The 13,074-nt window shown below is 40.3% G+C and overlaps 1 protein-coding gene across 1 annotated transcript; it reads left to right on the top strand.

Moving 5' to 3' along the window:
- Positions 1-120: 120 nt before the first annotated feature.
- ptgs2b (prostaglandin-endoperoxide synthase 2b) lies at positions 121-5,290 on the top strand. Its single transcript, XM_033622006.2, has 10 exons — positions 121-276; positions 629-745; positions 844-987; positions 1,122-1,265; positions 1,631-1,812; positions 1,917-2,000; positions 2,098-2,344; positions 2,932-3,218; positions 3,303-3,450; positions 4,132-5,290. Exons 1-10 carry the CDS (start codon positions 216-218, stop codon positions 4,542-4,544), a joined length of 1,827 nt encoding a protein of 608 aa, XP_033477897.1. The 5' UTR covers positions 121-215; the 3' UTR covers positions 4,545-5,290.
- The last annotated feature ends 7,784 nt before the right edge of the window (positions 5,291-13,074 follow it).

The following is a 13,074-nucleotide window of genomic DNA, read 5'->3' as shown; positions in this document are numbered from 1 at the left end:
GTGTAAGAAAAAATATTCGGGTATTACTTATTACTCGATGAGTACAGATGAGCCTACGACTATTCATGATGGCAGACAGATAGCGCCACCCCCTTTACAAGCGTATAAAGGTGCTGCGCGCAGGTTTGGACAGTCAGCGTTTCAGCCTCGGAGCGATACCACAGCGAGAGAAGAGAGCAGGAGAGAGAAACGAGATCCGACAAAGTCTTTGGAGTATGAACAGATTCACATTTGCGGTTTTCCTTGTGGCACTGGGTTTTCTTGTCTGCGAAGGGGGTAAGTAGAGGACACTGACAATTACATTACGCTGCTTCAACAGAGGCAGGCAAACTCAAAATTTAGGTTTTAGGTGTCTAAAAGTTTTGTATGTTATACTTTGTGAGTCTTTATTTAAGACATAATTTTTAAACACTCACATTGTGTTATATGTATAGAAATATTAAAGCTTAACACTAAAATGTTACAAAATACCATTAGGCTAAAGTTTGTCTTTATTGCTCAGAGGCTTATTACATTAGGCTTTAACACGAGTATTCTAGTATTTGGAGGATATTTGAAGCTTCTCTAATAGATTTATGTTAGTATCTGAAGTGAATTGTCAGTAACCACCCAACATTGTACCCTGCAGGTAACCCATGTTGCTCAGTGCCGTGCCAGAATAGAGGCGTGTGTACGGCACTTGGACCAGATAATTATGAGTGTGACTGCACACGTACAGGGTATCATGGACAAAACTGCACAACACGTAAGTATGAATGGCTCACATGAGGTTAATGTTAAAACCTGGATGTGTTTGTTGCAGTGATTTGTTCAATAATTAACTTTCCCCTTTGACTTTCACAGCTGAATTCCTCACCTGGCTCAAGATCTCCCTGAAGCCATCACCCAACACCATCCACTACCTTCTCACCCACTTCAAGGGCTTCTGGAACATCATCAACAACATCTCATTTCTCAGGGATGCCATCATGAGATACGTGCTGACATGTAAGTGTCTGTAGCTGAGGGCAAAATGAGGACATGGATTTATTTCATATCATATTGAATCATTCGTACAGCAGCTTGTAAAGATGCAGTTGTGGCATTCAAACTAATAATGAAATGCTTTTTCCTCTCTATAGCTCGATCCCACTTCATCGATAGTCCTCCAACTTTCAATGCGGATTACGGCTACATAAGCTGGGAGGCTTATTCCAACCTTTCCTACTACACACGTACCCTCCCGCCTGTTGCAGAGGATTGCCCAACCCCAATGGGAGTAGCAGGTGAGTACGCACTCTCGCTCTCTCTGCCTTTGGAAAACCAGTTTTCTCAGATTCTTGAATACTGAGCAAGAGTAGCTTGGCCTCGTTACATCACAGGAAGTGCTCAAACTTGAAATGATCCTCTCTGTTGGACTGACTGAGTGGAAATGTGCTGAGGGAACACAGCAAATCCTGCCCCAGCAAGCCAAAACTAAAGAACATAAAACCATATTGAACTTGTCTCAGGAATTTACAATGACAGTGAACCTCAGTTAAAGCTTTTCCTACAATAAATCATCACATTTCAATCATGTGAACATTAAAGTTTCTTGGCTCTGCATTGTAATGTTGTATGCTTACTGTAATGTCCTAAATTGTTTCCCCAGGTAAAAAGGAGCTACCTGATGCTAAGATATTGGCTGAGAAGCTTCTGGTGAGGAGACAGTTCATCCCCGACCCGCAGGGTACCAGCCTGATGTTTGCATTCTTTGCACAGCATTTCACCCACCAGTTCTTCAAATCTGATATGAAGAAAGGACCTGCTTTCACCGTAGCTAAAGGTCATGGGGTAAGTACAGCAGATTTAAAATTCATCGGATCTTAGTCAGGAAAGAGAGACAAAAAGATTTATGAAAGGCTAAACTTTAATCATGGTGTTGTTTTTGCTTTTAGGTGGACCTCAGCCACATTTATGGGGACAACCTGGAGAGGCAGCACAAGCTCAGACTCTTCAAAGATGGCAAGCTTAAATATCAGGTATGAGAAGACACAGATGGACAGTACTTTAAACAGCCAAGTGCTTCAGACCACACAAGTGTCTAACAGTTGCTTCCTCTCTTGTGTAACTCTGCAGATCATTGATGGGGAGGTGTATCCCCCAACAGTCAAGGAAGTGGGTGTCGACATGCACTACCCTCCTCATGTTCCCGACTCTGACCGTTTTGCTGTGGGCCATGAGGCATTTGGCCTGGTCCCAGGTCTGATGATGTACGCCACTATCTGGCTGCGGGAACACAACCGGGTGTGTGATGTGTTGAAGGAGGTCCACCCTGACTGGGACGACGACAGGCTCTTCCAGACCACCCGGCTCATTCTGATTGGTGAGTTCATGTACAAAAGTTTTTGAAAACATTTTCTGTAATGTTGCTGGACAAACAAAGTCAAAACAATAACAAGAAAGGCAAGAGATGTATGCGTCATAACATTAATGTAGTGACTGTGGGAGATGTGAAAAGTGGAAGTTGCACTGTCTGTTTCGTCAGTCACCAACCAGCAACCCTGTTGCACAAAGTAGAGCATTTGAACTCTACTGTAAGAAACAGGATTTACTGAAAGATAAGAAAAAGAAGAAATGTTTTGTTTTTATTTCCAGACTTAACTGCTTGTTTACAAATTATGATTTTGATTTAAATATTCCCTTTAAACATTTTTCAAGGCATATAAAATACACTGCTTGAATAATAATATTATGATATGGATTTAAACAAAAAAAACACAAGATCTATGAATGTGCAAATATTTGTATTCAAAAGTGTAACTACTGCATAACTTGTCTTCCAACTTCACTGAAAACTTAATTCTCAGTGTATGTGCACCAGAGGTTTCAAGTTTCCTCAGCAAAGTAGCAAAAAGAAATATGGTTTTAAATATCTGCATTTAATTAAATATAAAATCTTCTATCCTGTAGGAGAGACCATCAAGATTGTAATCGAGGACTACGTGCAGCACCTGAGCGGCTATCACTTCAAGCTCAAGTTCGACCCCGAGCTGCTGTTCAGCCAGCGCTTCCAGTACCAGAACCGCATTGCGTCCGAGTTCAACACCCTCTATCACTGGCACCCTTTGATGCCTGATACTTTCCACATTGAAGAGAAAGAATACAGCTATAAAGAGTTTGTCTTCAACACCTCTGTGGTGACCGAGCACGGCATCAACAACCTTGTGGAGTCGTTTACAAAGCAGATTGCTGGACGGGTAAGCAGCAGTTACATTTTAGATTTTAAAACCACTGTTGCTTTAAGGATGATTAACTGACTTTTCATTCATTCATCTTTTTAGGTTGCTGGTGGCCGAAATGTCCCAGGACCTATCCTGTACGTGGCCATTAAGTCCATTGAGAACAGCAGAAAAATGCGCTACCAGTCTCTGAACGCCTACAGGAAACGATTCTCCATGAAGCCCTACACCTCTTTTGAAGACATGACAGGTGAGACAAAGTTACAAAACCTAATGCTTGCAGGTGGAAAGTCTGACGTCAGAAGATAATCAAAGAGGTTATTATCAACTTGAAGTGAAAGGAAATGTTGCCTCGGGCCAAATTATTACTGCATTATTGATAGCATTGTTGTGAACTGATTGCACACATTAAATGCGAGCTTAAACAACACGCCCAGACGCTACAGATCTTAACATCAAAGCTCATGTGATGCATTACTTATTATTAAAGAAATGAACCTAGCTATAGTCCCCAGCTGCTTTGGAGGTTAGGAATTTATTTCCGTGACTGTAAGAACCAGATGTGCATTTCATCTTGAGATAATGTAAGCAGATTGTCATCACAGAGAGCAAGACGTAAACAGACGAGAAAGGCCTCCTGCTGCAGAGGAGATTTAAGTTTCACTAGAAAAGAAGATTTGATGTTGATTAAAAACTAAGTGTGATGTATGAGGACATAAAAATGTATTAACATGTGCGTGCTTGTAAGAGACATGAAAAAGATAGAAGTAAGGACAAGGGAGATCATTTTTATCTACTATTTGCTGGATTTGAATCAGTCAAAACACTGGGCTCATATTTAGACTAGCATCGAGCTTTGCAGCTGCTGTGTGTGTGAGAGAAGCCAGATGGAGACACTAACTACAACTATTTCCTACTTTGTGCTACGCAGGAGAGAAAGAAATGGCCGCAGTGCTCGAGGAGTTCTATGGACACGTCGATGCTGTGGAGCTGTACCCAGGTCTGCTGGTGGAGAAACCCAGGCCCAACGCCATCTTTGGGGAGACCATGGTGGAGATGGGGGCTCCATACTCCCTCAAGGGCTTAATGGGAAACCCCATCTGCTCCCCGGAGTACTGGAAGCCGAGCACATTTGGAGGCAGTGTGGGCTTCGAAATTGTCAACACCGCTTCTCTTCAGAAGCTCGTCTGCAATAACGTGAGGGGCACCTGCCCTCTGGCTTCCTTTCATGTGCCTGACGTCAAAGAGACGGGGTCCATGACCATCAACTCAAGCACATCCCACTCACGTGGCAATGATATCAACCCCACAGTCATTTTGAAAAAAAGGACTACTGAGCTCTAATTTTTTATTCTATAAGGTTTTTTCTCTTTTTTTTTTAACATATTAGTTTATTTATTTATTTATTTATTTTTGTATTTATTGTATTCTATTTATAATATAACAAGGAAGTGCAAAAAATAATTTTTATATGTAATTTTGTATATTTTTGTTTACTTATCAAGAACAGAAGTCTGTGGTTGTGTTTATTTATTAAGAGATTAATTGTATCATACACTAAGTTATTGTGACAGTTATGACCTCAGACAATGCAACTTGATACTTGAAGGTTAGTTTACAGTCTTAACTACATAGTAGTGCACGTTACATTCCTGTTACATGTTCCCTGGGATCAACTGCTACTCTTCCATTTTGCAATTGTGCGACTGTCCCAGGACAGCAGTGATCTGTTCTACAGACAGAGAGATACAGTATAGCATTGTTCACAGTGAACCTAATGACTGATGTTGACTCTCTTGATCTAACGTTACTAGAGTGCATTCCTATTTCAGTATTGCTCTACTGATTTCTTTCCTACTTCAGTCTGTGTATTGGCTTTGGAAATTTTAAATGACATTAATAACTAAGCTGCACTGTTGTTTAGAATTGCATTGTCATGTTATAGATATTGTTTAAAACAAACATGTACTGTTTAAAATAACCATGTACTGTATACAGTAGGAATATTTGTAAGTTTTGTTTTCAGTGCCCATTGATTTGTAAGGTTGACACTAATAAATGCTGCCAGAAGAAAAGGCATTTCTCAGAAATCAGCTGACATTCTTGTCATTTTCACTTTGTGATTCTGATGTAAAGCTCTTACACACACTCTCTGAATGATGCTGTAGATGCTGCAGTTCAGAATATATGCAATTTTGAAAAAGTAAGAGTAAGGTTTTTTGTGACAATCATGTTTCTTAAATTAGAGATATGGCAACAGCAAGAGATAGATGTTACAGTACTGCTGCTCCTTTGACACACAGATGTTAAGAACTTAGACAGTTTGCTAAATCTTACGCATCCCACAAATACTTTAATGTAGGTGTGATGAAAGACGGACGCGTAAATCAGTTGCACCCCTTCAAGTTTGTTTTGTGCATTTCTATGGTAACAGAGACAAAAGGGCATCACAATATTTTGTCACAAGAATACAGACCAGCTTGTCCTCAGACAGAAGAAAAGCCTTACGTGTCAGTAAGTCACTGTGTACAGAAGCTTAAGTGTGCCCTAAGAACAGTTTGTCGACAAAATGGAAATGAATAGCAGGAATAAAATGAATTGTGATGTGTTTGATATGATACAGAGGCAGATTCTGTTATAAGAAATGGAATAAGAAGTTATTAAAAAGCCTTTTTAAAATCATTTGTAATTACAGTGATAAATCAATATATTTATGATGTAAACACAGGATAAAGAGTTTTTAAGTGGTCCATTTTATGATCATTTTATTATTTTGGCACTAGTTATGTTATTGCTTAATTTACTGTAAATGCAAGCTAGGGCCTTTTTGTGTGCTGTCAAGTTAAACACCTCCTGTACGAATAAACTCTACAGGAAAGTGCAAGTCGACAACTGATGATGCTGCACAAAGGAACAAATAAACATGAATCAAATTATCATTAGTAATAGATTATTGTTTTTCTTTTTTAAAGATATTTTTCTGGGCATTTTAGCCTTTAATTGACAGGACATTTGAGTGTGAAAGGGAGAGAGAGAGGGGGAGTGACAGGCAGCAAAGGGCCACGGGCTGGACACGAACCAAGGCCGCTGCGGCAACAGCCTTGTACATGGGGCGCCTGCTCTATCCACTAAGCCACCAACACCCCGTAATAGATTCTTTTAAGTGAGCTGAGGGCTTATTATTTTAGCCTAGATTGCTTAAACTTTCACTTTTCAGCACATCATTTATAACATGTAGAGACTTGTCAGGCTTGAGGGTTCTGCAGGCTGCAGTGTGGTATGATCTTCTGTTTCACAGATAAGCTGTGGTGAGATAAATCAGTTGAAGAGGGGCAGATCAGGAATTTCTCACTGTAACCTTCCCTTCCCCTTTATTGGTACAGTATGTCTGTTAATTAAAAGGAAAGATTTTTATCAGATCTTATTCCTGAGGCAAAGTTAAAATGTGTCCTTGAGTAATGCTGCTGTTACTGTACAATATCTTCCCAGCAACAGTTTCTGTGTACTTCTTCTGTTTTGATATTGCTTTGTGTTGATTTGAAATTACTAACAAAACGCACGCAACAGGCGTGTTTCAAAGAGGAAGTGACGAGGTAAGAGACTGTGGTATTATGCACAGCACATCCCTAAAACTTTCCATTACTTAAAGCATGTGTTGCTGGTAAAAGATGTGGAGGGCTAAAAATACCGTTTTACTGTGTATGAGGTGTGAAAATTAGCATCTTGTCCAGAAGTGTAGAGGAAACCTTGCCTCAGCTGTATAGGCTGGCAGCTCAAAAGAGGATTAACGTTATTGTTCTAGGGTATCCATTCCAAAACAAACATGGTGGACGGAATGTTGACGTGACTGGCGGCACAGAACGGCGAGTCAGGCTGCTGGGCATCCTCCCATGTAAACACAGACAATGACAAGCAAAATTTTCCCATCCATTCACACATTTCTCACAACCGATACAGAGAGCACATTTACTCTCTCCCATCAGATCGGACGATTCGAGCTTTAAACACAAAACCACACACACAAGCAAGGAAATTACATTAATTAAGTCATGTGCATCAGTTGTTATCCCAACTGAACCCAATTGTCAGTTTCTCCTCCGTCGCATAATCTTTGTCCTGTACTTCAAAGGAACAGGCGTAGGACTCCCCGTCACAGGGACTTGGCCCATCACAGCATGAAAATGACCTAATTGTGCGTGCACATTATTTGTTTTACCCACTGTCAGCTGCCCAAGGGTGAGTATTATTATTTCATTGTGCATCAATGTGTGGCATGCTCAGGTCCTGGTCTATGAGATTGAGCAAGGGAGCAAATCTCTTTTTGTGTGGGTGTAATGAGCATGAGCAGGCGGTGGGCCCTGGTGTGGAAGTAGTTCAGGAGACTTCAGTGTGTGTTTTCCCTCTGACTGCTTCTGGAGTTCCCTGGAACCATGGACCTGTGATCCTTGACCCGAGTTACGTGACACCTTGCAGGTGGCAGAAACTGGGGTCACCTGGGAGCTGGTGCCAGTCACCTCTGCATGTGAAGTACTGGCACGGACCCACTGGAAGTTAATTGTCCCTTACAAACAGTAGGCCATTTGTTAATTTTTACCAGGGGGGACAGAACCCCCCCAGCCCTCTTCATCTAATGTCAGTTTGGGTTTGAGAGGGTATGTTTGCTCAGAAGATGCTCTGTGCTTTGTCTCATAGTGGTGCTTTGCATTACTGCTTTTAATAATCATCATGATCTCATATGATGAAATGTGATAATTTTGACCTGCAGTGGGAAGAATGGAGAGTCTGTCAGTGCTCTATTTTCCCTCTATTTTCCCTCCTCTTCTCTCTTTTAAACACTTCATGTGAAATTACTTCCTCCAACTCATATTTTTTCTGACTGTTGTATTTCTCTCCCACGAGTTGCAATGCTTATCAGAAACCACAGACTGCTGAAGAGCATCCTGTGAGCTCACTTTGTGAGTTTCCTGGTCAGCTGAACCAGTGCTGCAAATGCTGCATAGAAAGATTTGTCGAAATTCATGCTTGTATGTGTCTGCTACCTGGCACAAAACAACTCAGCTGAATGCCATTTCGAGTTTGTATTTGGTTATATCTATGCTTTTGATCAGTGTCTCATTTTAACATCATATTTCACATCCCTCTGTGCACCGCAACGTACATAATGTCAGCTAACTAAGCTAAATAAAACTGTTCCACAGCTAGAAACAAAAACATATGATTTCTTGATGCTTCACTGCCTCGTTGGGGTGCTAAAAAAGTGGAGGCCAGCTCAACTTTTATTTGTAGGGCCAAGTGTTGAGTGTCCGTTTGTAGCTTCATGTCACTGGCTCCTATTGAAAATGACTTGTAGCCTGTTGCTGTGTTGCTTGTAGTGTGAACACAGTGAATGAGTACAGTTTTTCTCTGTTGCTTTGGTACAATTGATGAGAGGAAATCATGATTCTAACAACAAAGTTTTAAATGAATAAATCTAAATAAATAAATATATCTACAGTGTCCTTTTGTTCTTGCTTTCACACATAATTCTAATGTATAACCCAAAATATCTAATCCAGTGACGCACTGGGGTAAAAGAATTCTCTAGCAATTTAGCATTGTACTCTTTAAGAAAAGGATCAGAATCAATACAGCCGAACCATCAACATAATTTTTTCTCTCCTTTTTCAAAAACTACTAGAAACTACACTATTTTTTTCAAAATTCAGTCATATTATTCCTATGAGCTAACAGTCCAAAAATATTAGTAAACATGTACATTCCTCTCCATTCCAAAAACTAGAGTGCTAAAATTCTAATTTGTGATATCGTAGGGTACAGCGTCTGAAGCTGCTCCATAGACAATGAATGGTGAAAGATGTTTTACACGACACAGAGAGCACCCAGGGGAACACTACAATAGAGTAAAGCTAATTTGGTTATAAGGGTTACTTCTCTGGTTTCTGGCTATAAGACAGAGTAGCTCATGCTCACGAACATTAATTGAACTCTCCTAAGCCGTGAACATAACATTTTCGTCTTTTTTTTCCTAAGGTTTTTGGCTTTATTTGACAGGACAGAGGTAAGCATGTGGGGGTGGGGGTGGGGGGGGTGACATGCAGCAAAGGGCCACGGGCTGGAATCGAGCCCATGGCTGCCGCGGCAAGGACAGTGCCTTTGTATGCTGTCCGCCCTAACCACTGAGTCACTGGGCGCCCCCATTTTTTAAATTCTTAATTTAGGTGGTGTTCCCCTTTAATGCATTCTTCTTGCTTGTCAAAACCTGCAGCCTACATTGCCCTTAACGCAACTCAACTGCCAACAGTTTGGTCAGAGATTTGGGTGTGTTATGTTTGTAGCTGCTGTGCACTTTTTTTTCACACAACAGCATCTGTGGATTGAGGGAATATTAAATGTAATCAAATCTTTTGGTTTAAAAAATATCAAAAAATTTGAAAAATACTCACCACAACTTCCCAGAGCCCAAGGTGAAACCTTCAAAATACGTACTTTGTACAACCAACAATTCAGAACCAAATATTCAGTTTACAGTGACATAAAATAGGTGGCCAATCCTCACATTGGAGAAGCTTAAACCAGACAATTGTCTGTTGATTGACTAATCAATTAATCGACCAATCATTTTAGCTCTGTGTGAGTTAAATGTTTTCAATAAGTGATGACTCTTTGCAGGACAAATGAAGTCTTGTAAAAAAAAAAAAAGAAAAGAAAATGATGTGGTGAGAACTGTAACAGTGTTCAAGAAAATTGCTTAAGCAATTAAGGGAAAAGAGATTATTACAGCCTGCTGCAATTTAGCCTAACCTGTATCCACCCATATGATAGTGGAAGGTTTCATTAAGCTTACGTGTTATCCTGTCATTGAACGCTGAGTCTCTCTACCATGATGATGTGAGGTGTTTTGCTGCTGTTAGGGCAACTCCGCCTCAGGGAAGATCTCCATTTGTCATTTTCAATGATGTCACTTTCAAATTGATGCCAGTTTCACTAGACTCTTGGCACACGCACACTAATAACATTTTTTTCATACTGTCATGAGCATGTGATAGTTTAAGTCATTGTGACTGTTGCAAAGAAAAGCCCAAGGCCTGTGAGGTGTTGGTCGGGCAAGATTCCTATTAGAATCCATAGTTTACTTTTTGTTGTCTGAGTGTATTTCTCTGAATCGGAAGTTGTTCTGTGGCCAGTCACCACTTTAACTGTGAACCTGATCATTAAAAAATTCCTGTAATGGGCAGAAAGAAGTCAGAGAGTCTGGTCCTAACAGTCAATGTGCAATTAAGGTGAATCCATAGGATTTAAAAGAGGCCGCTGCAAGGAGGAAAGGGAAGGGCAGGTGACTAAAAAAAATAAGTAAATCCAAACACACAATGAAACATTGTGCAAGTAAGAGAAAGAGAAGACCTGATGAATCATCTTCATTCCTGGCAACGGAAAATTATATCATACTGGATTCTGATCTGCCAAATTATGGAAATGTACCACTAATTCTAACCTCTAAATATTACTGTAAAGAATTCAGTCAAGGGCAGTACAGGTTGATTGTCATTTTTTATTTATTTATTTATTATTTTTTAAACCGCTCATTTATCAACACAAAAGCTGGGGAAGGCACTTTGTATTTTGGCATCATTAGGCAAAAATCCAATAATAAACTCTAAGCATACCATAATTGAAGTAGTCTGAGAGAACACTAGACTTCTGCACCTCCTCTTGGCTCTGTTTTCAGGCCTTAGCAAAACTAGTCTGTGACAAGAGACTTTGGCCGATCACAGGCTATTTCAGAGAGAGGACGTTCCAAGTGGCTGTTCTACAAATGCAGATGCGCATGCACGTCCTTTAGGTGAAAGCCTGATTTAATGGTAGAATCCTGCAGAAAAAGCTGCTATTCCAGCATTGGCAACGACTACCTATACTGCAAAGCAACCCAAAAAAGGAAGACAGACTTTTCAAAAGAAGAGTCTAAAACTGAGTCTGAGAACACGTGAAATAAAACACAAATAGTTTGCAAATAGTTTAGCCTCCTGCTAAAACACAGGCAAATGTTCACAGCTACAAGATTATGTTTAGCTAACGTTAGTGAGAGCCTGGAGTCACAGTGTGTCCTCTGCCTCACTCCCTGGTGCAACAGACCACTTCAACGGGAAGAGAGCAGGCAGCAGCTCCATAGAGGGACCCCCAGTCAGCATCTGCAGCGACCCAAATCCAGCCAGTGCAAACGCCAGCTCTGGGGGACTGAACAGCCCCAACTCCTCGCCAGATCAGTAAACTTTCTGTTGCTGCCATTACACAAGTTCGACCTGGTGCTGCCGTGTCACAGCAGGCAGGTCTGCTGTGACACCTAGCACTGGGTGCTGCAGGAGGAGGGTGCATTTTCAAATTTTCCAGATTTCTTCCTATACCCCAGCTTTAAGTGAGGAAGTAATTGATGTTCAAAAAAGAGCAAACACTGATTCAGTGCTATGAAATACAAGATAGGTAATAAAGGAAAAATAAAGAAGAAACAAAAAACGGCAAAAAGAAATAATTAAAAGAAGCTAATAAAGAGAAAGAAACATCATATATATTTTAGTCCAGTGAAAGAAAGAAGGACAGAAAGTGGGAAATAAACTAAGAAAGCAAGAACAAATCTGGCTCTATTGCTTTCACTCTTGCCAGGCCCTGAACCTCATGCTCATGCCTCTGTGACTTTCAGCGAAGAGAGTGCCTGGCACCTGATTGTTTCCATTTCTGATTAACATCTACATCACAAGAGTCCTTTAGAAAGAAACTACCTAAAGTATCTCTGTAACAGAGCCTTTTAAGGTCACACAGGAGGTAAGAAGCCTTCTCCATCTACAACACTGTGTCACGGGATGACAAAACAACAAAATAAAAACATTAAAACAGACAGCTGTTAAACTGTCGGGGTTCGCACGAACATGCTGTCATTTCATATCATCAACACGTACTCACTCATAGCACACACTTACTCATCTTACTCATGTATGAAACAGTGCAGACACATCAATATACATCATACAAGGCCATCTGAGGGCCTGAAGACGCAGACGCATCTGATGACATCACATACCAAAGATGTTAGAGATGATCTTTGTTTATCTAACTCCACTCTCGGATCTGTACTTAACCTGATAAGAATCAATTACTTAAACCTGAAACACGAGAGTTGTAAGTATCATAACTACAGCCCCAGTCGGGATTTTATGAATTCATAGGTTTACATTTTTTTTAAATCTGTCACAAAACATTACTGGCACAGCAATGTTTACATTAAAAGGGTTATTCGTTGCCATAATCATTTCTACAGTCGATATTGGCCATATAGGGAAAGGGAAATTGTAATGCAGATGATAGACAACAAAATACCAAGTACTCGTTCTGTGTAAGAATGGTTTTTAATGTTCAGTTGAACCTTAAACGAGGCTTTAGCAGTCGCACTTAGACAAATCAAGTAGTTAGTCTTTCAAGCACAACATTTCCTCTTTTTGCTTACAGACAACATTGACTTTAAAATAACTTGTAACTTGTCTGAAAATATACCTGCTTGATTCAGATTGCTGAAGCCTACACAGTTATATGTCGGGAAAACATCCCTGTTTGACTCAACAGAATTTTTTTAAAGGGGGACATAAGAAAACAGGAACTACTTCAATGTGGTCCATGTCTCATGATAGCTCATAGTATGTTAAGATTAATAGACTTTTTGGGAGATACACTTTCTTGCTGAGAGTTAAATGAGAGGATTTCTACCACTCTCATATTCATCTTTTACATTTGTAAAGTATTAGTGTGACATTCTGGGAAATCTGAGCCTCAACCGGTTGTTTTACAACATGATGAAAGAACTGTAGGAAATCACTGCGTCCAGCCAAGA

The sequence above is a fragment of the Epinephelus lanceolatus genome, chromosome 6 (assembly GCF_041903045.1).
Source record: "Epinephelus lanceolatus isolate andai-2023 chromosome 6, ASM4190304v1, whole genome shotgun sequence".
Taxonomy (NCBI): Eukaryota; Metazoa; Chordata; class Actinopteri; order Perciformes; family Serranidae; genus Epinephelus; species Epinephelus lanceolatus.
The sequence above is the reverse complement of the archived record's forward strand: the minus strand, read 5'-3'. Positions and strand labels throughout refer to the sequence as shown.